The sequence below is a fragment of the Tenebrio molitor genome, chromosome 2 (genome assembly GCF_963966145.1).
Source record: "Tenebrio molitor chromosome 2, icTenMoli1.1, whole genome shotgun sequence".
In the NCBI taxonomy this organism is placed as follows: Eukaryota; Metazoa; Arthropoda; class Insecta; order Coleoptera; family Tenebrionidae; genus Tenebrio; species Tenebrio molitor.
The window spans coordinates 19,745,567-19,771,222 of NC_091047.1; the positions used below are offsets into that span (position 1 = coordinate 19,745,567).

At 34.4% G+C, this 25,656-nt stretch overlaps 1 protein-coding gene across 4 annotated transcripts in view; it reads right to left on the minus strand.

Annotated features, from left to right (window-relative positions):
* Positions 1 to 25,656, minus strand: part of LOC138124486 (protein turtle homolog B-like) — a 272,071-nt gene that overhangs the window by 121,623 nt on the left and 124,792 nt on the right. For all 4 annotated transcript variants that reach the window (XM_069039530.1, XM_069039529.1, XM_069039528.1 and 1 more), the window contains exon 2: positions 1,372 to 1,513. In XM_069039530.1, the coding sequence (XP_068895631.1) occupies positions 1,372 to 1,513 (142 nt within the window). The remainder of the gene's footprint in view (positions 1 to 1,371; positions 1,514 to 25,656) is intronic.

Here is a 25,656-nt window from a genome sequence, read left to right on the forward strand (position 1 = left end):
TCTTGTCAGTCTTTATCAAACTTGTAATCAGTTTCTAAGATGTAGTTAAAAGTGTTTATAGGCACCTACTAAAAATGCAGGAACTACCTTATACCACGTGAGGCTGTTAAATTAAACTTCACGCTCCTAATGATCTTTAATTACTTTTTTTACAGATACTGCATTAATTTGTAAAGTGCTACAAACGATTTTGTAATTAGTACTGTATTGTCATTTCTTGTATCAAAAACTTTCAAAAGAATCTTTAAGATTATTGATTTATGAATCTAGTAAAGTGGCATTCTCCCAAGTCAAGTTTGATACAATTGACTTATCTAATTTATTGCGATGGAAATCTTTTTGGAACACTTTATTCTACCCATATCAACACCGTTAAGATAAAACTTGTGTACAACTTCAACGTATAAGTTGACTCGATTTTTTGAACTTTTGAACACAGTGAGTCATATGAAATGTTTCAATTTGGTCCTCAAATTTACTTCTTTTATTCTCAATCTTGTCGCCCACTTTATATTGGTCTGGCAGCATCTTAGACACCACTAATTTGTCTGGTACAAATTTCTTGCTTTACAAAATATCGTTAACTATTTAAATACAAAAAACAAACTTGATACTAATTGTTTTGCTCACTTTGATCACGACAAGTTGCCATACTCTCCATTCAGTGGTTGTGAAGTATGTACTTTGCAATAATATAAGAAAGAAATTTGGTGAAATGCCGTCGGGTAAAACGTTACTGGCTCTTTCTAGTAGTTGCCCTTTCCTCTATCGTCCAATTCCCTAATTTCTCTTTTTGTCCGGGCACTAGTTTTTGTCGAATTTCGTTGGGCCACCTCTTGTACACATTTCATTTGACTCACCTCGCAGAGAAAACTTGTTCTTTTCCATAAACGTCTAATCGATTAACTCTTCCACCGACAAAGCGAAGACGATGTCAGTAAAGTTATTGTCAATCAAGACAATACTCCCTTCACGATCCAAGTTCATCATTAATAGCCCCAAATGTCAAAGAGAAATGAATTATCATCGGGACGGAGCTAACGCAATATCGCTGGAACTTCCCTTAATTGTGCATCATCACCCGAAAAAGGTGATTGATTCAAGGGGTGGCTTGCGGGCGAACGAATCCGATGATAGTTCACTAACGATGTATAATATCAAACACGTCCACTCAACACACAACAATCAACACGTTGAAATTTCAGACATGACGTTAACACGTTGTTATTCTAATTGATCCCCATTCAGCGATTCGGTTGAAATAAATTTAATAACAGCACTCGGCTAGACATTCATCAAGACTCGCTAACCGTAACATGGTGTAATAAATGTGCACAATTACGGGGTACATGTACTGCACTAATTACTTACGAGTATATGGGGGTTTTACGGTCCTCGCCGTCCTTAAACCATATGACAATGTGCATCTTGTCACCAGGGAGAGATGGAACTATGTCGCACGGTAATTTTGCTACGCCGCCCTGAACCGCCTCCACTGCGTAGATGGCACTAGCTGAAAGCAAATAAAAACACAAATAATTCAGTCCATATAACGAAAAAATACTAATAGAAATTGAAAATGTCAACACCTGTGACAAATATGAAGTAAGTGATTGCGGTTCGTTCATCAAAGATATAAATGAACCTGCAGTAAGTTAATTAATTTACAAGGAATTAGGCAAGGATGCTACAAACCCTACACCAAAATTTATAAGGGGGACTGTACAGCGTGCAGAAAGTAATAAATGAATTAACGGGTTGGCCAAGCTTTTGAATAAGTAAACATGATTTCCGACAAAAATGAGATTGTGGACAAGCAGCTTTATGGATAACAAGCTAAGGAGCAAAAATAAATTGCAGTGAAACACTGCTTTAATTTTTATTCAATGTTAAGGATGTTAATTTAAATAAAGGGCTATCATCATTCATCAATGGAGTTAAGCAGTCTCTGGTGAGGTCAGTGTTTGGATGGGCGACCTCTGGAAGAAACCGCGTTAAAAATTGGACGGAATGCAAAATAAATGATACCTAATATAAGAAAAATAGTGCTTTCAAAGGAATTATAAATATATCCTTCGAGCAGTAACATTTTTGCCCTGGAATTGTGCTCTAATTAATGTATTCTAGTGCATTTTGTAGTGTTGGGTTAATTTAACAAAATATAAAATCTCCCAATCTCTCGCTGGACGAAGTTATATCAAAATTTGATAAGAGTATTCGTAATGATAAATAAACCAGATCTAGATAACTCCATTGACGTTTTATAAAACACAAGTTTGGTGAAAAACTTTTCAGTATTTTGTCTGGAATCGCTAAGTACAACTGAAAAAAATTCATTCGTTATCCGAACATTTTATAATATTTCTGTGGCGGTCGTGAAAAAGTAGGTAAGTCAAATAATTTCAAAAATGAGTTAACGATGTTTACACCTTAATAATAAATCATGGAATTAAATAATTCAGATTTTCACAGTTTAAAATTTACTTATACTGAAAGCAAGTACAGGTAGAAAGAAGTTTCTATTTAATTACAGGATTTTAGGAATGATGTGGAATTTTGAATCGTTGCCCTGAAAAATTAACATTTTCGACTTACCTACTTTTTCACGACCGCCACAGATTTTCTCTCAAGTTAAACGCACTTCATTCATATAAAAAGATGCCAACGTCTGTTGGAAATAAACTTATATGATTATTACCGTTAATAATAATGTATACACTTCAGACGATAATTGTGGCTTGCCACAACTTCTGTAATAAGGTTCATGTTGAATTTGATCAATATAAAATGTTGTCTGCTTTAGGTGCAACTTTGCCCAGAAATTTCCACATGAAACAAGAAAAAATATTGAAGACTCTTTAATGCTTTAATATTTTTACGTTTATATAACGACCGGTAGATCCTGTCTGCGGTTTTGCTGGCTTATGTTCACCAACGTAACAACAATTAAGTTGAATTTTTATTTGAAGATTTCTCTCAAGGTTCGTGTAGCTCTCTGTCCCCTCTCAGCTACTGAAGCGTTGAGAAAGAAAATTTAGGGGCCTCATTAAGAAATGAAGCTGATTGAGAATTAAGAAATTAAAGTAAGAATTAAATTAAAAATTAACTTCTGGCGTTTAGGACGCAGCTTGGAGTAGAAATGACGAAACAGAAGTAAGCGAGGCGAGCTTATTGCAGCACTCGAAACAAATTTATCTTTACTGTACCGCTCCCCGATGTCACATCTCTCGATCAAGTGCAAAACACACCTAGGAATTTTTAAGTTTCTAACACTCTTCACTTGATTAAAATCACTTAGTTTTTGGGTTAAGCGGATTCAAACAAAGAACCAGACATAGGTACATTTTCCTGCTAGTACAAGATTTAGATAAAATATACATTTTACTACAGATTAGAAACTTAGATAAATTTTTTATCTGTCCTAGGATACCATAGGAATAAAATACTTCTACAGGGTCATTATATAAATGGTTGTCCCATCGCAGTTGGCGTTGAAAATCCACACATAGTAGACAGATTTCTACTACCGCTGGTAGCGCCACCTATCAGCGATAATAGTCTCACTCATGTTATGAGGTTGCGGCACATTCAACTACGTCATCAACACCTACTGCAATGGGACAATCATTTATAATGATTAATGACCCTGTAGAAAAATTCCTTATTAAATCTATTTGACCAAAAATGAACCTTGTCAGTATTATGTAGTTAACAAAATCATTAGTAAGAAATAAATCAAATTTCTAATCTAATACAGGTTAATCTTCCACCTAATTCTAATCGACCTCAGCTGAGAATGAACATTTATTATGAGCATTTATGAAGAAATTGGCAATAAATTAGTGATGGAGATTTTCCTTTATTGAATATCTACTATTTGTGAGCGTTTAAATTGAATCGGGTACAGGCAGCAGTAGTAAATGTTCTAAGTTGAGGAAGTTACGTAAAATTTTCATTTCACTTGATGAAAAAATTCATCGACGAAATTAGCTCCTAAAAATTTTCCACCGAAAACTTTGAAAATCTTTTGCAGGCGCAAAAAGCAGATAATTCGTGGATGATGCCGCGTATGTCATTTTTATTCCATCTCGGCCGACAATTTGTTGATGTAAATTCCAGCCGAGATGGTTTTTTAATGAACACCAAGTTCTCTTTTATGCGGAAACCTCGAAATTAAGAAAAGTTTTATTGTTGTTTGAAGACAATTTCTTTAGCAACTTAAAATTTATGTGTTACATTGTGGCGAATTTTTTCGCCGTAACGAGATGAACCCTGGGCGATCCGAAACCGGAAAAAAGCGCAATAATAAATAATTGAGACGGGCGGCAATAATTTCGACACGACCGTCAGTGGAACAGTTCCGAACTGACTTTTACTGCCTTTAAAATACCACCAGCTTTGTAATTTAGTTTCTCTCGGACCTAAGTAACATTTATTAAGGCTAAAGCGTCTGCTGAGAGAAAGAAGCGCGGCGTTTCTTCGGTTCCACCCCCCGAGCCGAGGGTTAATGAGGCGCTAAGAACAGCAAGAGTGACCCGAGAAATGCATCGTTTGACCTCGGAAGGGATCATAAATTGGAGCAGGCCATAACGAGACCACTCCAGGAACTGTCTCGGCAATCTGCCAGGCGAACGGAAGCGATGCCAGATATCCATGGGCATTTCGATTTTCAAATTAGGAGGATCCATTGTGAGTGTTGGAACTGTAAATGTGCAAGTTTAACAGTAGTTGAGAGTTCGACAACGTTATATCAGTTCCTGCTGCAATAACGACATCTCCGCAATTTACGGACTCATTATATTTCGACGATGGCAAAACGCTCAATACTGGTGGAGTTTTGCCGTTATTGTCACTGAAATCTGGGATTGGATTTACGAGAAACTTGCGACAAACGGAGATGCGACTTCAACTGGCCGCAAGCAAGGTTCTAAAATTTTACGGCACATAACCTATCACTTCACCCATAAACACATACACTGAGTAACGAAAATACTCGAACTATTATTATTTTCAATGGTTAGCATCATTGTTAAAAACTAATTCCAGGAGTAAAGATAATAGACAATGTAATAATCTTCAGTATATTGCCATCACCTCCGCAAAGTCCTGATCTGAATCCAATCGAGCATTTGTGGGATGTCAGAGACAGTTTAAAAAATATGATATTTAGGAACTGCTGTTGTTCCACTTTACCATTTTTAACTTGAAATATAAAGATTTTAGAGAGTTATGTTTATTGTTGCTTATACTTTTGTACAAACCTAAGTATTTTTGAAAAGGAATCGGTAAAATACTTTCGTTACTCACTGCAAAAGGCACTCCGAGCGGTTCCAAGACCAAGAAAGCTTTATTTGTGTAATCTGTATTACATGTGTAGGTTTTATAAACGAATCTCTTGTGTTCGATAATGCAATGTCAATAACAGAACGAAATATAATTTGGTTCTAAAAAGAATTAAATTGGGTCTAATACAATAATATCTGATTCGGAATTCTGAAATAACAATGTGCACAACATTTAGTGGCTCTGAAATACCAAATTCGCAATTTACGTTAGAAAATTGAGTTAATTCAGTAAGAAAAAAATCGGGATCTATTTTATTTTTATAAGAATGTAATGTTTGATAGGTGAAGACTTTTGATTGGTTCTCAAAAAACAAAAAAGAATGTTGAAAACATGACTTCATTTTTGAAATAATAATAATATGTAGTAAAATACAAAAAATGAATTTGGCATAAACTTTGAAGTTTTCAAGGCCCAAGTTGTTTCTAGAGTGAGAAACAAGATTGTCGAAGATGGAATTGTTAATTTGTTGTTTGCTTGTTCTCTAATTCAGGGTCATTATAAATGATTGTGCCATCGCAACGTTAGATAAACTAGTAGACAGATTTCGACTACCGCCAGTAGCGCCTCCTATCGACGATACAAGTCTCACTCATGTTATGAGGCGGGACATTCAACTATGTCACCAACGCCTACTGCGATGGGACAATTATTTATAATGACCCTATAATTATTTATAAGAAAAACATATTTTTTAATTGATTTAAGGGGCTTGTCGAACCAAAAAAAAAACCGTCGTATTCAACTCGTTCGTGTGTAAATTGGGCTCTCGTGGGCCTTGTTTCATTCGCGTTTTAAACTGACCCAGTCATGCCATAAAGAGTCCAATTTACACACGAACTCGTTAAATATACTATTGTAGAATATGCTCCATTTTACAAAACATTTTTAAATGGTTTTGGATTCACCAGAAATATGTATTTAAATAAAAATAATGACTTTCTTCCAGTCAAGTATCATTCCTTAGTTTTTTTAACAGATTCTGGGTATAAGTTTTTGAAACGCTTCAACCATTATTTTGATCTACTGTTTCTGTAGACCCACCCTCTGTCATATGTAAGATCTACACTTGAGTACGCCAGTATTGTTTGGTCACACTGTTACAAAGTTCATATTTGGTCTCTTGAAAAAGTCCAGAGACGGTTTGCCAAATCTTTCATGTATTTTTCTTCTGTTGAGTATCCACAGAGAGGTGTGCCACACGAGACCCTTTTAGAGCAGGTGCAGATTCCATCCCTAGCTTCTAGGCGTAAATTAGCCAGCATTAAGTTTCTCTCAGACGTTTTTAATTGCTCAGTTGATTGCCCCTACTTGTTATCTCAGTTTTCCATCAGAGTTCCCTCTTTTAGTTGTCGTAAGCATGGTACCTTCTATCTAGATACTGCAAGAACCAATCTGCTACAATATTCTAGCCTATATCAGATGGTTAAGAATTACTCTGATGTGGAGGGAAAGTTAGACGTTTTTTGTACTAACAGGCAAGAGATCAGAGCACTAAGTTCGTATACAACCTAATCGAGTTTCCATAGTCTTCTCGCCCTGAGAATCAGTAGTATTAATAGCTGATCTTTTTCAGTTGACTCGTAATTGGGTTTATACACCTGTGAGTCAGCTTTACAATAATAATAATAAATATGTCGATCAAATCAAGTCAAAAGAAATCCTATCAATATCAGATATAGGATTTAGAATTATTGCAAAAATCTAAATTATTTCTTTGTCCTTTAAAATATTGCATCGGTTTCTTGTTATCACTGTTGTTAAAAAAAAAAAATAGTGACAACCAGATAATTTTACCTATTCACCCAGCATAAGTTCTAAACTGTTCGTGGTGTGTTCATGGTGAATGGAAATTCTATAGCCACTCTCTAAACACATTAAGTTATTGAAAACACATATAAGTTGTCTGGAACAGAGGTGTATTGAGATTAATGAACAGTGGCACAGTATACAACTACGCTTGCGACGATGAGAACGAATTATCAAAAAAAAAGAACGAAATATAGTAGTCTCCGATACGATGAAACTGCGCCGCAGGTTTTATTATATTAGTTCTCTTATTGTTATCGCATCTGCAGCAGACTTATGTACATTATTCAATTTACAATATTGGCAAACTGCAGAGAACCTCATATCGAACGACTTCCTTCTTATCCAATATGAACTTTATCGGTTCCGTATCAAATATTATCTCAGCAACTTATTATATTGAATCTAAACTTACTGTCGTGACACATTTCCGGATATCTTAACTCCGGTTTAGTCACCAGATTTACTTTTGTCTAAGAATAACACAATGTGCTACGTACGTAAGAATAATTAAATTAATGAGAATAACATAAATAGTTATTTGTGTTTGGGTAAACGGTTAAATCGTAATGTTTTATATACCGTCACAATAGTTTTGTAGTTTTTTCATAATTTAAATTCGAAATGTATCGATTTTTGAAAATTATATTAGGCTCAGTATTCTGTGAGCGTGCAGTAGTTAATAGACATTATACGCGAATAAAATACGAGACTTTTTCTACGACGTACCAATGTCATCTTTTTTTATTGGTAATACATATTGTTAGTAGACGTTAACATTTTAAAATAATTATATAAATTAAATTTTTAATTTATTTGGCAATGATATTATTACATAGAACATGATAGTTGTATTGACTTGGAAATGAGAATTTCATTACTTAACAGTTGGTGAATGAACAGTAATGAATGTATTATTTAACAGGAGCAGGAATGTTTTAAGTGTTTTTAACTAAAAATAAGCAATGCAGAACGCTTCGCTCTCTCAATATAAATGTCTGTTTATGATGTTTGTTTCTGTGTTAGTTAGAAAGCTTGAATGAAATATTTTCTACCAACTAAAACAAAAAAGGATAGTTTATATGTAGTTTTTACTAGTGCACGTTAAAGAAAATTGTAAATGATAAAATAATTTCAACCATTATTAATGCATCGCTGGCAGCAGAATTGAAAATGATATAAAACGTAGGTAACTCATAATTATTTAGAAGCGCTATTTCGCTGATGATAATACTACGGGATTGCTGACAAGGTACAAAATTGTTGAATAAATTTAATCAGAATGTTTGACTTTGTAGCGCATACGATATTGAAGTTCTTTCAAGCAATATTCAGTTTCAAATTTAGTATCCACAAAGGCTCGTCCAAAATGAATATTAACGAGAAATTACGATAGCTTGAATACTTTTAATGATACTGTCAGACAAGTGAGATGAGTAATTTTCGGAATGAAATGTGGCCAGCGAAAAGAATAAAACACGTGGGGTTGATTTGAGAATTAAAAAAAATACAAACATTTTTTAATATACATACTTAATTTTTTTTAATATTTACTGTTAAAATAGATATCGCTGATTATTATTTATAATACATACTAATGAAATTCAGTTGAATGTTGCTTACTTAATTTAAAATTATGAAACAGCTAACTGAAGTTTAAAAATAAATGTTTAAATTTTTTTCTTTGAAAATAAAGTTTTTTGTATCCGATGCACATTCGTGGATGGAAATGCATTTGACGTTCGGAATTGACTAATACAGTCCACCTTTTCGATTTCGAGAGCCAAATCGCCGCGAAACTACCCCAAAAACATTAACAAACGAGATGCAGTTTTTACTGGTCTAGGATGGAGTTTTTGGTGGCTGTCGCAGCCAAGTTTGGTTCTCCGCTTCTTCGACCGGCAATAGTCAAATAAATTCCGTGTTGGTAATCCAGCGGATAATCCAGAACTTTAAGTTGAGTTACAGCCAACCGAATGTTGACAACAATTAAACTGGAGATAACAAATTTATTTCCCGGGGAAAAAAGAGGAACGGGACAGCAGCAGAGCATGTTCGAGTGCACTCATTACACTGGTGTCTGCCGCAAGACGCCACAATTCACTGCACTTTCCGATGTGTTCGTTCCAGCGACCCTTCGGATTGTAAAATATGACCTCTTGCTTTCTGACGCTCCTTCAGCACCCGTCCACTCGACTGCTAATTTCAGTTTGTAAAAAGCTCAAGTTCCGACACCGCGGCTAAATTAGTTGTTTATTTTCAACTGGAAATTGCCGGTAGGTTAAACTCGTATACCTAGTTTATTTTTGCGCGAGGGAAAATTTTAACTGGAAATTAGGTGAATCCGCAAGCTTGTTTGGTAATTTATGTAGGATTCTGTCTCTCTAGTAATTGCGTATAGAGTTGTGGTGGCCTCTAAATTTACTAAGTGGGAATATCAAATATTCATTGTTTACATCTGGGCACTGATGTAAATTTCAATAATTTCGTTAAGTGCACAAAGTGGAAGATTTCAGTGTTTTATCACTTATTTTCTAGAGTGCTGCTCGTTTGCATTTCCAAATAAAATCTACTTTATGTAATAATTTCAATGTGTAAATTCAGGCAATATCCCGGAAAACACGTTCAGGTAATAAAATACCTAGTAGTAGCATCGATATTATAAATACACCCAAATAAGCAATATAAAAATATCTGAATATTAACTTTATTGTGATAATTTTGCTTTGATAATCAAGGACCATTAGCAACTGTTTAGTGTGAAAGAGAAAGGTACAAAAAGGACGAAGAATTTATATTGTACATATGGATCAAAAACAAAATAAATCATAGCAGGCGTTGCAAATTATTATCGGTCATGTCGTAGTGGAATTCCATACAACAATTAATTAATTAACAATAGATGATTTTTCGTGAGGTAGGCAACCAATGAAACGACTGTGTACGATCAAGCTAAGAAAGACACAATTTTAAATTTCACAATTTGATGCATTTATGTAATTATTGTTGAAATAACTAACGATGTTTCTGAACAACAATAATACATTTTGTCCAACTAGGTCCACGCCCTCGTTGAACAATTAGAGTCTCTAGTTTTGAAAAAGACTAACATTATCATTATATTTTTCAAAGATTAATATGAATGTGCAGCAGCTTTCAACTATGTAATTTAAATATAAGTAAAAACGTCTGTAAAATAAAGTCTCATTCATCCATGGCTTTTATGCAAAAATTGAACTGAAATGAGCAACATTAATTCCATTTGAAAATGTTCTTATGAAATTTTACAAGCATTTGCTACTAATGAAATGAATAAGGAGAGCCCATGGAAAGTTTTTTCTTCTATAAGGTATCCTGGGATCAAGAAAATGACACTATTTGATTAATTCAATACAATGAATTTTAGTTACTAAAAATAACAAGAAATGCATTATTAGGTATATTAAGTATTTGACAATACATATTATCAATGCAATTCAATCACTGATTATACCAAGGCTAGAGCTTTAATTTTTTGACGGTTTACGTTTTGGTGTCAACGTTAAGGTAGATTCTTTATAGAAACAATATCGAATTTTTAAAGAATTTTATTGTTGATTTTACTGTCGCGAGCAAAAAAAATTGCTCGTCAAAATCATGCTTTGACACAATGAAAAATGCTCCGTTGTAAAACGGTCGTAGGTAAATATGATAACCTATCATCATGTTCTATGACATTAGTTGTCATAGAACATGATGAGGGAGGGTTTTATTGTCGTTTTCGAACAGACGAATCGTGAATCGAAAAACGCGCCAATGACACACGAAAGTAGAGTGCAACCACTTTCAATGAAACTAAATGCTAAGATCTAATAGATAAAGAACTAAACTAACTAAAATGTACGGAAACAACAAGGAAAAAGTAAAGAGAGAAAAGGAAAAAAGATCAACTATGTACAAATTCAAACAATTGACGACCAGAATTTTTTGCTCGCGACAGTACATTCACTATTATTTATTAACGTTAAATTAAGTGGATATTCATAATTACTTTAACTAGACTAAGTTTAATAAGAAATCGTTTATTGAAATAAAAATGATAAGTTACATACATATTCTTTTCTATGAAGAAATATTTTTGGTTGACAAATCGTTTTATTATAAATTTCAACATTAATTTTTTGAAGTGAAACTTTTTATGGGAGGGTCTTGAAATTCTGATCGGCAACCTTTTTGTGTGACGAAAAGTAGTGGGGGTGAACACTATCGGGTCGAGTGGGAGCGAGAATCCATTTAGCGCGTAGCCAAAGCACTGGCACAGCTGCGCCGGCGCGTGATCAAAAATTGTGGCGGCCCCAGATATCAGATTCAAACGTGCAAAATAATAGTTCTTTTCGATATAAGGACGCTGTCACATCATTTTTCAGGTCAGGTCAGGTCAGGTATAGTCGGCGTTTTAATTTTCAATATTTAAAATCCGCGCTTAAAGAGTTAGCGGCGGAGCGTGCTTTGGCCACGCGCTAGATGCATTCTCGCCGAGTGGGAGCAGGGTCTCGCACAACGTTTGCGCCAATATTTCCATCTCACTTAAATGTAAGTTAATCTGTTTGACACGATACAAACATCCCTTAAAATTGTGTATACTTTTGTCTTTGTCACACTCACGGCATTTATATCGATAATGTCCTCTCTTTAATTTGGAGGCTTAAAAATGAACAATGAGTTACGATATTGTTTAGTGTTATCGTTGTTTATAATTTATTTTCTTCATTAAAATATACAATTTTGTTGTGAATATGCTATTTAAAAGTGATTGAAGAATAATTACAATGTTTCCCTGTAATACAAAAGTTTCACTTCTATCGTGCGTCTTTACGACACATTCTGTTTTTTTTTTATTTAAAGTTAACTAAATGTAGCCAGGAAACCTTGCCAGATACACAAAAAAATTTCAATAAATTATCCTGGAAACTTATCTTGAAATACGCATAGGCATAGTTAATCCCTTTTGCATGACTATTTCACATTTGGAGTTATGGTCGTTTACTTAAATCAACTAAGAAAATATTTTTCAATGTCTATCACCGCTCACATCTGAAAATCGAATAATTCTCGACGCTTCTGTTTTCAAATGACGTCAAAATTGTATAAAAATAAATGGTTGGTTTTCAAAGCGGACTGTGACAACAACTGTAAGAAATTTTCCTCACTATCTTATTATTATTAGAACTTGGTGTCTCTCTGAAAAATTGTGTAAGACCATTAATGACAGAGTTTTGGTGTTTTACAATAAAAGGAATTTCTGTTAGGTACAATACCCACCACATGCCATATTTTATTGCACCTTAATTTTAATAATTTGACATTTGACTGTTAACATTTCACGGATACAACGACTCGACATAGTTCGACACAATAAAATTATAGAACCGCACAATTCCACGGGACTCTTGATATACCTACGTTCTTTTATAGACACTTTGCACTTCACTGACGACGTCATTTATTCAGCGAAAAGACTGTGACTATTTTGATTTTTTTTTTGCGAAAAAATTGTTTTTTTTTATAACTAATAATTTCCTGGTTTTCTTCCTGCCACATGATGGTTTTTACTTTAAAATAATAATTGAATTTACGATGAAATGATTAAAGTGAGGTTATGTATCTGAAGGAGATGTCAAATATACCAATTAAAAAGATGATCGGCGTTTATAAAAGATGACCACGGCGTGCTAGACCACAAATACTTTTGAAAATAGCCTATAAAGGTAATTGCTAGAAGAAGAACATATTTTTGTTATCTGTTATGTCTTGTTATGTTAATTTGATTGTTAATAATGTTAACCTAAGTATACAAGATGAGCATCTTAGTTTTTGGACAACAGTACAGAAATAGGTGAAGACGAGTTAATAAAATTCGTAACTCAAAAAGACCACAAAGAATGATGTGGTAGTGATGAAAGGCAAAAGAAAACACTGAACAGAAAATATTTAATTTTAAGTTGAATACTTGCAGCATACGTTTTCTTCTCTTTGAAACTATCAAGCTTTTCAAAGTTTTCTAATTTTATATTTAGGGTTATTATTACTCAGCCTTTTCGATATTGTTCACCTGCACCCAAATTTCACTCTTAATAGCCGGCCATACACGAGCGGAATTTTTGACGGATTTTTTCGAGAAAACCGCAGACCCGACCGTTCGTGGAGGAAAAAACCCGTGGTTGCAATATCTGCAGATTTGCTCGCCATTCTCATTGGTGGTTGAACCAAACACGAGCGGATCAAGTAAGAAACCAGTTTTCTGCGTCTCAGTTAGTTGACTTAATTAATAATTTGTTGCTATGGTAATCGGAATCAAAGCCTGAACTGATTCTCGCATCATCCATCAAATGAATTTGTCAAATAAAAATGTCGCAATTGTCATTGTTTTTCAACGAGATTCTCGAGGTGTTATAACCTCAAAAACAAAATCTACTGTACGAGAGCTCGGCCCATCGCCTGATCTGTGGCCTGTCCGACGCGCTGGACAGTCCTGGATCCCCAGATAAATTAACAGAGTTTCGCCACTAACAGATCACAACTGCCAACGGATTTTTTAAAGAAATTTCAACTGGCTCGGCCGTTACGTTAGTGGGCTACGACAGGCCTGGAGATCGGCGGATGAGGCCTGCGGGAAAATCAGCAGTTCTGATCCGCGGATCTGGCCTGTCAAAAATTCCGCACGTGTATGGCCAGCTAATGTGTTGTATTGTACTTTTTGGCCTCCTCAACTCTAAATATGTTTACACATTTTGAACAGCTAGGGTATCTTGATTTTTACACACTAATCAAACTATCTGTCATTTTACCGCACGGAGTGTGGAAGCTTTCTGGAACCTCCAAAAAAATGTTTAACGTATCACAAGTGAAGTCCATTTATACTAAGACAAGATACCGCTAACATTAATCCACTCAGTTTTCAAAAATGAACAGAAATTAATTGTTTTCTTCTAAAGTCTGATGGCGCTATCTTGTGGTGTAAATCGTAAGCGTGTCAGTGATCGGTATGATAGATAACTTTCTGCCATTTCATTAATTAAATGTCAGTCTTTGATAGGTTTTGCAAAATTATTGGTCACAACAAATTTCAAATTTCAGAAAACAAGTACTTAATGGGTCGTCGGCCCAAAAGATTAATACATTACTAATGCGATAGGCATTTTACATCGCTCGGTTTTTGTTGAAACACTCCCGGTGCGCGGTCGTGTTTCAATCTAAAAGCCTCGCGCTGTAAAATCTAGCCTACCGCACATTTTACGTTCGTTTCGACCAGCTAATTTAGTCACTCTTAACTTTGCTAGCGTTCAAGAACACCTTAGTATGAATTGATACCTTAAGCAAACCAAAAGACTTCTGTCTTTATGTAAAATCCGTCGGTTCAAATTTGATTGATATTGACGCCAGTGGCTAAACTGAAAGCGTTTAAATTGAATTTATGTCCCGTTTCGGTCCTTTGACAAGACACGCAAACCTATCTAGATATAACATAGCCATTTCATGCAGGTATAAATTTAGCAGCGCTATCTCAGTCAAAGGATTTCTCTATTTAGCATTGAAACGCGTAGTGGTGAGCGATGATATATCACAAAACAAAGAAAAAATTAACCAATCACGCTATCAAGTAAATTTTGGTGTCGTGGAGGGAGCAGAGAAAATCCCCGTCCCCGGCCGATACTGGGGAAATGATGGTGTCTCCGAACACAAAGAAATGTCAGAGCAATCGATAATCCAAGTTCAGCAATAATAATATAGTGACAGCGCAGTCTGCAGTAATCCAGACGTAGATTAATCACTTTTCTGACGCTTCCTGGTTAATTTGCATTCGCTAGCCGGGCGAATTGAAAGCTGTTGTCCCATTTCATCTCCGTCGACGCCTCTAGAAAGCTTTTTGCGGATTTATCCATGGCGCGCGCGAAAATCATATTTGTCTCGGAAAATTATACAATAAAGGAAAACTCGCACATATTTCCCACTTTTCGCGAATTTAATTTACTCCTTTGCATAATGCCAGACCTCGACACGAAAAATATAATCTTTCGTAAAATATCGCTTTATCTCGGATCCGGGGAGGCGGCCTTCGGGGGATAATATAGACACAAATGTTTTTAATCTGAAAAACGGAAATCGCTCCAGTCTACTCCTGTCTTAGCCGTTACTTTCCGGCACTCGACATTCAAGACGCGGACGAGACTTGACGTGCATATTAAAAGAGGCCATGCATCTATCTGCTCTCCTCTTATTGTTATTCTTCTCGCTAGGATTGGCAAATGTGCAAAAGACATTGCGAATAGATAAGAAGTTAACGAGGAAGCGGCCGTGAAGAATTTGAGAAAATAATCTGGAAGTATATTGTCTGGAAAGATTCCTCTCGAGACGAAAAAAACGAGACGATCCGCCTTCCCGAATCCAAATCCGAACGAATCACAATTTCATACTCAATAAACTAACGCAATTAAAATCCAAATCGTTGTTTTGTTTGCTTTGCTACACTGTTATTACCTTGCTAATTGGATTTTTTTTTTGATGGGAATGTTCGAATGAAAGTACGCGTGTTGGTAATTGCCCAATATTATTGATCAGTATCTCACGAAACTGTACTAACTCACTTTATTGAACATGCCACGGAGAAGATCTTATGAAGCGATAGCGGACCTGTTTAATCCCGCCAAGACAAATTATTTGCTGCAGATTTCTAAAGCTCGCCTCACTGCTGCAGCTCCTCGGCAAACTTTTCTCTACTTAATTCCGGCCATACTTGCCATTTCTGTCAAGTCAAATAGCAAATAAGTCATTTTCTACACACTAATCTGGAAATTTGAATTTGAATACTGTCGGGACAGATTTCCGAAATGACGAATGGGAAAAGTCGCGTTGCGGAACTCGCAAGCAAAAATCAAAACAAAAATCTTCTTATACGAGTATCATGTCACATAATAATAAAACAACAAGATGCTGAGATTTTCTTTGATCATTTACTGGATGTTGACAACGCACCGCCCTTGATGTTAATATGAATAAACAAGGGTGAGTCCTGAGCCGATAGAAGAAATGTAGAATGTGGTCCACAAACTACAATATTTAGAACATAAATTCAAAAATTATGATAACACCATTTGAAAAAATCTAACCAGGATTCTAAATTCTTTAAATCTAAATTATAATTAAAACCCTAAGCTTGTACCAATCACAACGCTCTCCGTAAAATATTAATTATGCACATGCGTAATCATTATTTACGCAACTAGTGGGATATTATGGTAAAGTTTGCATGTGGCCGTGGTTAGTTGTTAATACAAAATGACAAGTCATTGATACATTTCATTTGAATAAAAATGTATTTAAAGTCAAAACAGAAATAAGCTTCAACCATTATTTCTTGCTCTCATCTCTGAAAAATAATGAGTGAAATATTAGTGTTTTTTTTTTAAATTCGGTCCATTATTTACTTTATCGTACGCATTCCAGTATAGGGTTTATTACTGCACAGTGTGCCGTAAAGTAAGTCATCTGGAGACAAATACTCGCTCAATTAAAGTAAGATTAAATAAATCAAAAATTAATATAATATCAAAAATAAAATTGAAAATAATAATCTTAATAAGAAACCATTAATAAAAAATGCACCAAGTTTAAGACTCAATCTGCTGCAGATTTTCTATTTTGACTCAAAAATTAAAAGTATGGATTTCTTATTGTTAGATAGTGAGACTTAGAAGTTCAAATATATTCACCAGATTATAAATTTTGTGAATATATTGCCACTGCTCCTTCTAATAATATTCTAAATCTGATATTACTGTAAATACTTTTCGCACAACTATTAAAAAAGTATTTCTTGGTTAAACAATATCAGGCGTAAAAGTGGACCTTTTTCACACAGGATAATAATATTTGTGTCTGATATAAGTATCGTAATATGATGTTATCGCACTTGTACGGTAAAGTATATCATTATGACATTCGTTTGATTCTCATAAAATTTGACATTACGTATTGGTAGTATTAAAGTTTTTATTTCACAGTTTGTGAAATTTTATTTCACAGTTCAGTACGCTTGCATTTAACCAAATTTTGCTTAATTTCTGGTCAAATATTTGGCAGCGGCTCATTATCATTTCCACCATTGTTTCACTTGATCTGAAAATTAAGTTAATAACACAAACGTTATTAAGTATTTCAGAATTTTGCATTATCTATCGCAGACCACTTACTTAATGATACTATTCCTAGATTAATTATTGGTTCAGGAATTGCAAACAGACCACTTGTAAACAATTATAATTAGATAAAAATCTAATTATTCTAAGCCTTATTGTCTGCCTCCATGAGGGATAATTTCACTGTTTAACTAGGAAAAATGATCTGTATCTTTTTGTTCCTACAAATCTCACTGTTGCTTGTCTTTCGACTTATCACAAATTGACAACCGAGTAAAGTAAACAGAACATCATGCACAATTTGCTATTGCAAAGTGTAAACAACACCTTAATACACATCAACTACAGAGACATCCATGCGAATTCAGTTTCATTCATAGCAAGTTGCAAGTAAAATGTGTCGACGGTTTTGTATATTTATGTATGTCAGGATTGCTTAACTAGTAACAGGAGGCCGGTAAAGTGTAAACAGAACCGTTTGCAGTAGTGGAATTGTTGACAGTTATCCGGGCTCGCTTAGTACCGCGAGAGTGTGGATAGTAGCTCAGGGTTCTCCAGGCTCTTGTGATTTACACCGTCGGATTTGGACGAACGCCAAGGATAATTCAGGGACGTTAAAAGCTCCGAGTTTCGGGAGACACCAGAACTCATATTCGGAACGAATCGTCGATATTGCAATGGTGTGCCAGTAGGGCAAGAAGTAGATTTAAGTCGCATTCACAAATCAAAAAAATTATTGTGAGGCATGTGTTTGAAGAGAGTCGTTGTTGAAAATATTTGTTGAAAGTAGATGGTAAGCATTAGCATTACAAAGTAGTGCTGCAGGTTGGTGTTGAGTTTTGAAAGCGATGTTGAGTTACAGAAGAAACCACTTTGTAGTTCATCATCAAAGGTTTCGTTTCAGTTGTCTAGACAGTTATTAATATGGGGATAACGAAATAAACAGACAAATATTTAATAAATTGAGGCAAAGGAAACGTAGAAGATTTTTATTTTTGTGTTTACGTCAAGAAAAACTAAGTACACATTGTTATGTGTTGGTGTTGGTTGTGTAAGTGTTGACCGATAATAAAAACTTGAGAAATCAGTAAAAGCTCCTTTTAGGTAACTGTAAACTATTTTTATGGTTCTTCAAACAGGAGGGATGTTTACTTTCGATATTAATTTTACCACTCCTACAGTATAGGATTACGTGTTTTTCTTGAGCTAGATGTAGGTGTTATTCAAGAGTTTACTTAACCTCGATGCGAGCAAACTTCGCGTAGCACAATTCTAGAATTTTAATTGATTTTTCGCTTTCAGCAGCATCAATGATTTTCTTTCAATGTTGCCATAACTATATGTACACGTGTTAGGAAAATAAAACAGAAAAATTCCCACTAAAATCTCTACAAATCATATCCAATCACTTCGTCAAAAGGGAAAACATTTTCAATTAATTTGTTTTTCGTTTTAAAGTTAACGTTAATTTTAAATGACAGAAAATTCTGAATAAATGAAATTAAGATAAAAAAAATGTCGACATATTAAAAATTCAATACAGGTAATTTGTTTTAAAAGAAACTGTTTATTTAGATTAATTAAGACAAAAAATAACGCTACAGAAGCAACGAATGTACGTACTGAGTAAATATTAAATTATTTGTTTCAATGTTTTTGCCTGGTTTTACGTAGCGGAGAAAGACGTACAGAGGCAATCTTTTTGGAAAGCTCTTTCATTACTGATTACATATTCCGAAATTAGACACAATTAGCTATTGTTATCTCGGTTCGGTATCCATAATTAGAGTAGAAGGAATTTTAGTTAACTTAACGATTTTAAAGTGAATCAATTTTTTTGTTGAAACTGCCTCCTTTGTACACAAAAGAGGATCAAGATTCTTAACATTCATCATAAAAAAATATTTTTTTTTTATACGAAACGATTTCCATCTGAGTATAATTTTGTGACAAAAATAATAAAAAAAATGTTGTGTAAATTATTTTGAAAGCAATGAAAACAATCAAGAATCCTTTAATTCAAAAAATTTGCAACTAGGTTTCTGACTAGCTATAATTTGTTTATTTATTGAATTAGATTTCATAAAATTTCCTAAATACATATGTATACATAATAATAAGTGATCAAAAAGAAAACAAATCAGAGCAGGCGTTGCAAATTACTGATCATGTCGTAGCCGACCCGATGCAAATAAACATTCAATGCATGGGCGTAGATAATTTGTGGTCTCAAATGCTACTATATAATTAATAAATGATATCTCATGAAATTTTAGACGTTGGAATTATAACGGTGCATTTTATTATTATAATCTCATAACGAAGAAAATTTATAAAATAAACAAGAGCAACATTTTACATTTGTAAGAATGGGTAATTTACCAGCTTTATTGCCCAACGCGACGCCACTGGTAAGCAGATTTTCTGGTGAAATGTCAAAGAAACGTCAGTTTTAAAGCAACGGTGTTGATGTTTGTTGAAATTTTGGCAAAGTTCAAGGCCGTTTCTTGTAACTGTAAGCAACAATTATCCCACAATAAGTGGTAAAATGAGTTTTACCATTGAAGATAAAGCATTATGCAATTATCAGTGATTAATTAATTAATAACTGATTTTTCGAGAGGTAGGCAACCAATAAAACGACTGTATAGCAAGTATACGATTAAGCTGAGACAGACGTTTCGATAAATCAAAAGATGAGATAGCATTCTTGATTTGTTTTCTTGTTCACTCTGTACATACATACTCGTATCTAGTAACTAGTAGTGCTAGAAAAACAAACTAGATGCCATCATTTTCTTAAACACTCAATCAACATTAATCACTTAGTTGATTCATTTTTAATGAATTTCTTTACAGCAAAAATAAAGCTTATACCATTAAAACGTCGAGTAATTATGACATTATTAAGGCTATTTGAATTTTAAATTTTGTGTCACTTTTGTAATTCGTGCCATAAAGCTTTTTCTGCAACAATGAATCTGCAGAGCTTTACTTTCCTTTATAAAATGCCAATTTCTCTTCAGTAGTCAGCTCGGTGATGATTACTCCAAAAAATATCCTCTACTAATGTGGCTCTGATCAAGCTGCATGTATTTTTTATACATTCGCGTAGGCCGTAAATTAAGATAAACGAATCGTTTGTATGTATAGCGAATTTGTTTTAATTCGATGTTTCATCTATAATTGGCGTTGACAGTGTGACAACATATTTTTAAATTCTCCATTTTCGCAGCACTCAGTGAAAAACCCTCCAATGCCCGGACGTTACAAATAATACCGAATGAGCAATAAATTCAACATGTAATCGAAACAAATACGGCCAATTCCGAAACGTCACACCGATTTAAACATGTATTCTATCTACGTCACCGAGACGCGTCGCATGAACTCCCGCCAGAGGTCGGTCCTTGCAGAAGGGGCAATTATTACAACCCCGCACTTACAGTGCAGTGATAACAGTCTCTAATTAACGGCTACTGTGATTAATTATCATTGGTGTTGTCATGTCATGTGATTGAATGATTGAAGATACGGTAATTACAGATCGCTAGTGTACCATAAAGGACTCGCTTTATGACCCTGGGTATGGTTAATGCAGGTTTCGGCTCTATTTCATTATCCCGAATTAAGTGTACCCCGACAGGATATTCTTTGTGCTTTTTTTCGAATCGATGATTTAATTAGAGCTCTGATTACATGCGAAAGTTGCTTTAAATCAGAAGAGATATATATCTGACTCCCGGTAAATTCAATTCTCTTGGAAGAAGACGGAGTTTGGTTAATTTGATTCGACATAAAAAAATAAAGCCGGGCGTTGCTAAGTCGCTGAAAAACGTTAGAGTAACACATATTTCAGTTTAGTGCAATTTTCTAAAGTAGCAGCGCAATGAAATATAAATAAAAATAAATGTTGGCAAGAACAAATAAAAATATGAATGATTACCGTGATAAATAAAGGAAAATATTACAAAATTTTATTAGCGACGTCGTTTCATTTTTATTTCAAAAACTTTCGCATCTTCCGGAAAATATAATTCAGTTGAAGGATAGTAAATGTCGGAGTATATATCTATATACGCCTTTTAAACGATAATTCCATAATCGTATAAGAGGCATCGCAGTAATGGCATGCAAATAAATGTTCAAGGTTGGAGTTTATTTCTTCAATTTTATAGCAGTACATGTCAATTAATCGATATAAAAAAAATATTAGGTCAATCCGTTTTTAATTGGAACCACGTTGAGTAAATTTACAACTGTAAACAAAAACGTTGTAAAAATGATAAATAAAATGAATAAAAGTATGAATACAGTCCGACGTAGATATCGGGTGTAATGCAAAATAAATGATACCTAATGTTAAAAAAATGTGCTTTCAAAGGAATTATTTGATAGAAACATCAGTAATAAATAAATCCCGCCTCGATACCATGTCTCTTTTTTATATGAATAAAATATATCTATGCAATAGAATAATCGAAGGTAAAATAACAAGACCAAATTTTTTATGGGATACATTTTTCAATTTTACGAAAACTTTTTGCTTTGACAATTTAATTCATACACTAAAAATCCCATAAGCAGCGGTGTTTTTGTCACTATGACAGCGAAAAAAGTTTGCCCTAACTTTTCGAGTTTTGTTGCCTGCAATTAAACTCAAAAAACTGCCAGCCAACAAAATTCTGATTGAAATGTTAAGTTTACTTCGACAAAAAAAAGCTCTCGTGTAAAATTATAAGTGACAATTTTACGAACTGATTTTTGGCATTTTTATTCTGGTTTGAATAAAAATGCCCAAATATCAACGAGCAAAAAAAATGAAAATTGGGAAATTTATCAGATATTGAAAGTTAGGTCGTGTAATTTTTACATACAAACTTTAACGTTAGGTAATTATTTATTTACAGGGTGACTGACGAAAAACCTTTGATGCTGTATCTTGCTTATTTTTTATCCGATTTGAATAAATGACACGTCAAATGAAATAATTTTGAAAACACTTCAATACTAACTTAACAAAAAAAAAATCTTGCTTCTTTTTTTCAAATAGCATTGTACATTTTTTTCTAATAGCATTGTACATTTTTTTTCTATTCAGTGTTATAGAGATTTGTCTTCTGAATATAAAAATGTAAAGAACTATACCCATTCATTAATCAAAAGTCGAGAAATTAAAGAGTAAATGTACAAAATTTAAAAATCAAGTGACCAAAATAAACAAGAGAGAAGATTGTTCTAAATGCTCGAAATGACTAAGTAAACTCTGAATATTCATTTGTCAAAACAGTTTGATAATAATAATAATAATAATGTTCCTGTGGAAGAAAATTTCCAAAGACGATTTAGTGTTAACGTGTGGTGTGGCATTTTTGGAGAATGGACTAGTGGGTCCCTTTTTTATTGATAGCAGTCTCGATCAAACAAAATATCATATTATTTATTATCAAACGAAATAAGCAACTTTCTGGATGAGATAGCAGTGTTGAAAAGAGTCGATTTTCATCAGGACGGCGCCATACCATGTAATGCACGCATGAATTTTGTATTTTTAAATCATTTAAATCATTTTGGTGAACGATGAATGGGTGCTCATGGAGCTATTCGATGGCCCGCTAGATCCCCAGATTTGAATCCATTGGATTTTTTTATCTTCATTCGAAACTTTCGAGACAATGTTTATTTGACCCCACCAGGTACCCAAAAAGAGTTAAGAAAAAGAATAGTGGGAGTATGTCAGGAAAAACCCCGAAATTTTTTACTGAATGTAAAAGTGGGTATTTCTAGAAGGTATCGACAGTGTCTGCAACAGCATTGAGGAAATTTTGAGCAACTAGAATAGATTTTGTATTGTTTACAAATTTGATTACTTGATTTTTGATTTTCAATTTTTTTCAATTAAAATACATTTTTTGTTTTTTCTTTTAATGCACGAATATTCAGAAGAAGATTCTTTATAAGAACGAATAAAAAAATATATAGAGTGTAATTTGAAAAAAAGAAGTTGGCTATCGTCTGTCAAAAAATAGATGTCGAAAAAAATATCGAATAGGATAATAATGAAGTACTTTTCGAACTATTTCATTTGATGTGTCATTTATTCAAATCGGATGAAGAATAAGTAAGATACAGCGTCAAAGGTTTTTCGTCAGTCACCCTGTATAATAGAGTTATTAAAAACACAATTATTAAAAACAATTTGAGAATCTGACGGGAGTATGCAATTTTAATCGCTTTTGACAGATGACAGAGTAGTAGGACGTTTTTATCGTGATAAACATTTTTGTTTGTAGGAAAGCAAGCGTTCTGATTGGCTGAACAGGCATGTTTGATGCACGTGGGAATTAATCAAAATTAATGAAATAAGTAATTACAAGTGTCCCAAAACTGCCGTAAAATGTTTTAATGGTGAATTCTGGAGTAACAATTGTACCTATAACATTATGTATATGAAAGAACATATGATTTATGTAGAAAAAAGATATAATGCGGCAGATATGGGGACGAAATGTTGAAGAAAGCACCAGCGGGGGAGAGTGTGGTAGGTAGAAAGAAAGTTTGGTGCCTGGCGTTTGCAGATGACTTGATAATTGTGGCAAAGAGCGAAAAACATGATGAAGAGCCTGGGAAAGTATGCGAGGAAGAAAAAGCTAGAAGTGAATGTTGAGAAGATGAAAATGGATCGTGTTCAACAGCAGAAAGAGGATGAGTGAACAGAAAGCTCGGAAGGAAAGAAAATAGGGACGAGTAAACGAGTTCAAATACTTGGGTTACACATTCACCGAAAGAGCCACGGATAAGGCACATATCTAAGAGATAGTGCGGAAAGCAAATAAGGTAGTGGGACGGATGTGTTTGGGGAATAGGAGAGAGAAAGTGGGGAGGTGATTTCAGTAGCACAATGATAATGTTTCAGAGCATGATAGAGAGTACGAGTATTTTGATCTACGAGGCAGAGATCTAGAGATGGAAGGAACAAGAAGAGGTAGAGAAAGTGCAAGAAAAATATTTGCGAGGGGTGATAGGAGTGGGCAGAGAAACGCCAGGTTTACATAGTGAGGGAAGAGTGTAAGAGAAATAGGCTGAGAGTAGAAAACCGCAAAGACAAAATGGAGGAAAGAGAAGAGTGCAGGATACTAACGAAATGCTGGAGAGAAAAGGAAAAGAACATGGAGAAAAAGGAGAGAGAGAAATACTACCTACCAGAGAAACGGGTATACCGGTGAAGAAGTGGAAAGATTAAGAGCAAGAGGAAGATGGATGAACGTAGAGCTGAGTGAAACGGACAAAGACACAGACAAGCAAGAAAGAAGGGAGAAAATGAATCCAGATACAACAGGTAGTATGAGAGGTGTATGATAGAGGGAATTCCGGAGTTCCTGGGGAGAAAGAGTGCAAAAGAAAGGAAAATGAGGGCGAGATTTAGACGTGGGAACGAGGAGAGAGAAAAAAGGTATTGGACAGAAGGAGAGGAAGGAAAGTGCAGAAAGTGCTATGAGGCGAGAGAGACCATTGAGCACATGTGGAATGGATGTAGTGAAATGAAAGAGAGGGAGAGAAAGGAACGGGGAGAAATACTGAATGAACACGGAAGGGAGATAGGATGGATGAAAGATAAATGGAAAAAGAGCGACAGACTGGAAAAAGAATGGGGTGGGGCATAGAAAGAAAAATGTTTTTTTTTTGGAATTGTTATTTTTTAGATAAAACTGTATGCAGGAATCAGAAAGCATTATCTATCATAAGCACAGTATCTGACAACATATTAAGCTTGTAATTTCTTTCCATCCTTGTGTTATTATTACAAAGTAACCATAACTTCCCAGCAAACATTATGTACGTTTTAAACTCCTGGATTGTAGCACAACAAAGCTTGCAGCTAAATATTCAACCAGTCAAAAACAAACGTAAAAGAGGTGATACGCCTTGTGGTCAAAACTCAACAGTGTTTTTGTACCTGTTTCAGCAATATTGTGTACACGTTTCACAAACATCAACAGAAAGTCTATCACATTTCTCGATGATTTATGTATTTATGCAAATTAATAAATCTCCATCCTGCATAGAATGTTTCGAACACAGAACATTTATATCTAGCACGCACAAGCAAACTGCTCTGTGGTGGCTTTTACAATGAACCAATAATTCTTGTAAGTGTTTTTGAAATAATAAAATCTCATGGCTGCAACACCGATAAACGTATATACATAAATAGCGAACTCCTCCATGACAGAACCGCTGCGGTTTTTAACCGTGAAACATTTATTATAACTTACTTCAACGCGCCACGATGCCAACGAAATCAACAACATTCATCATTGAGTTGTTA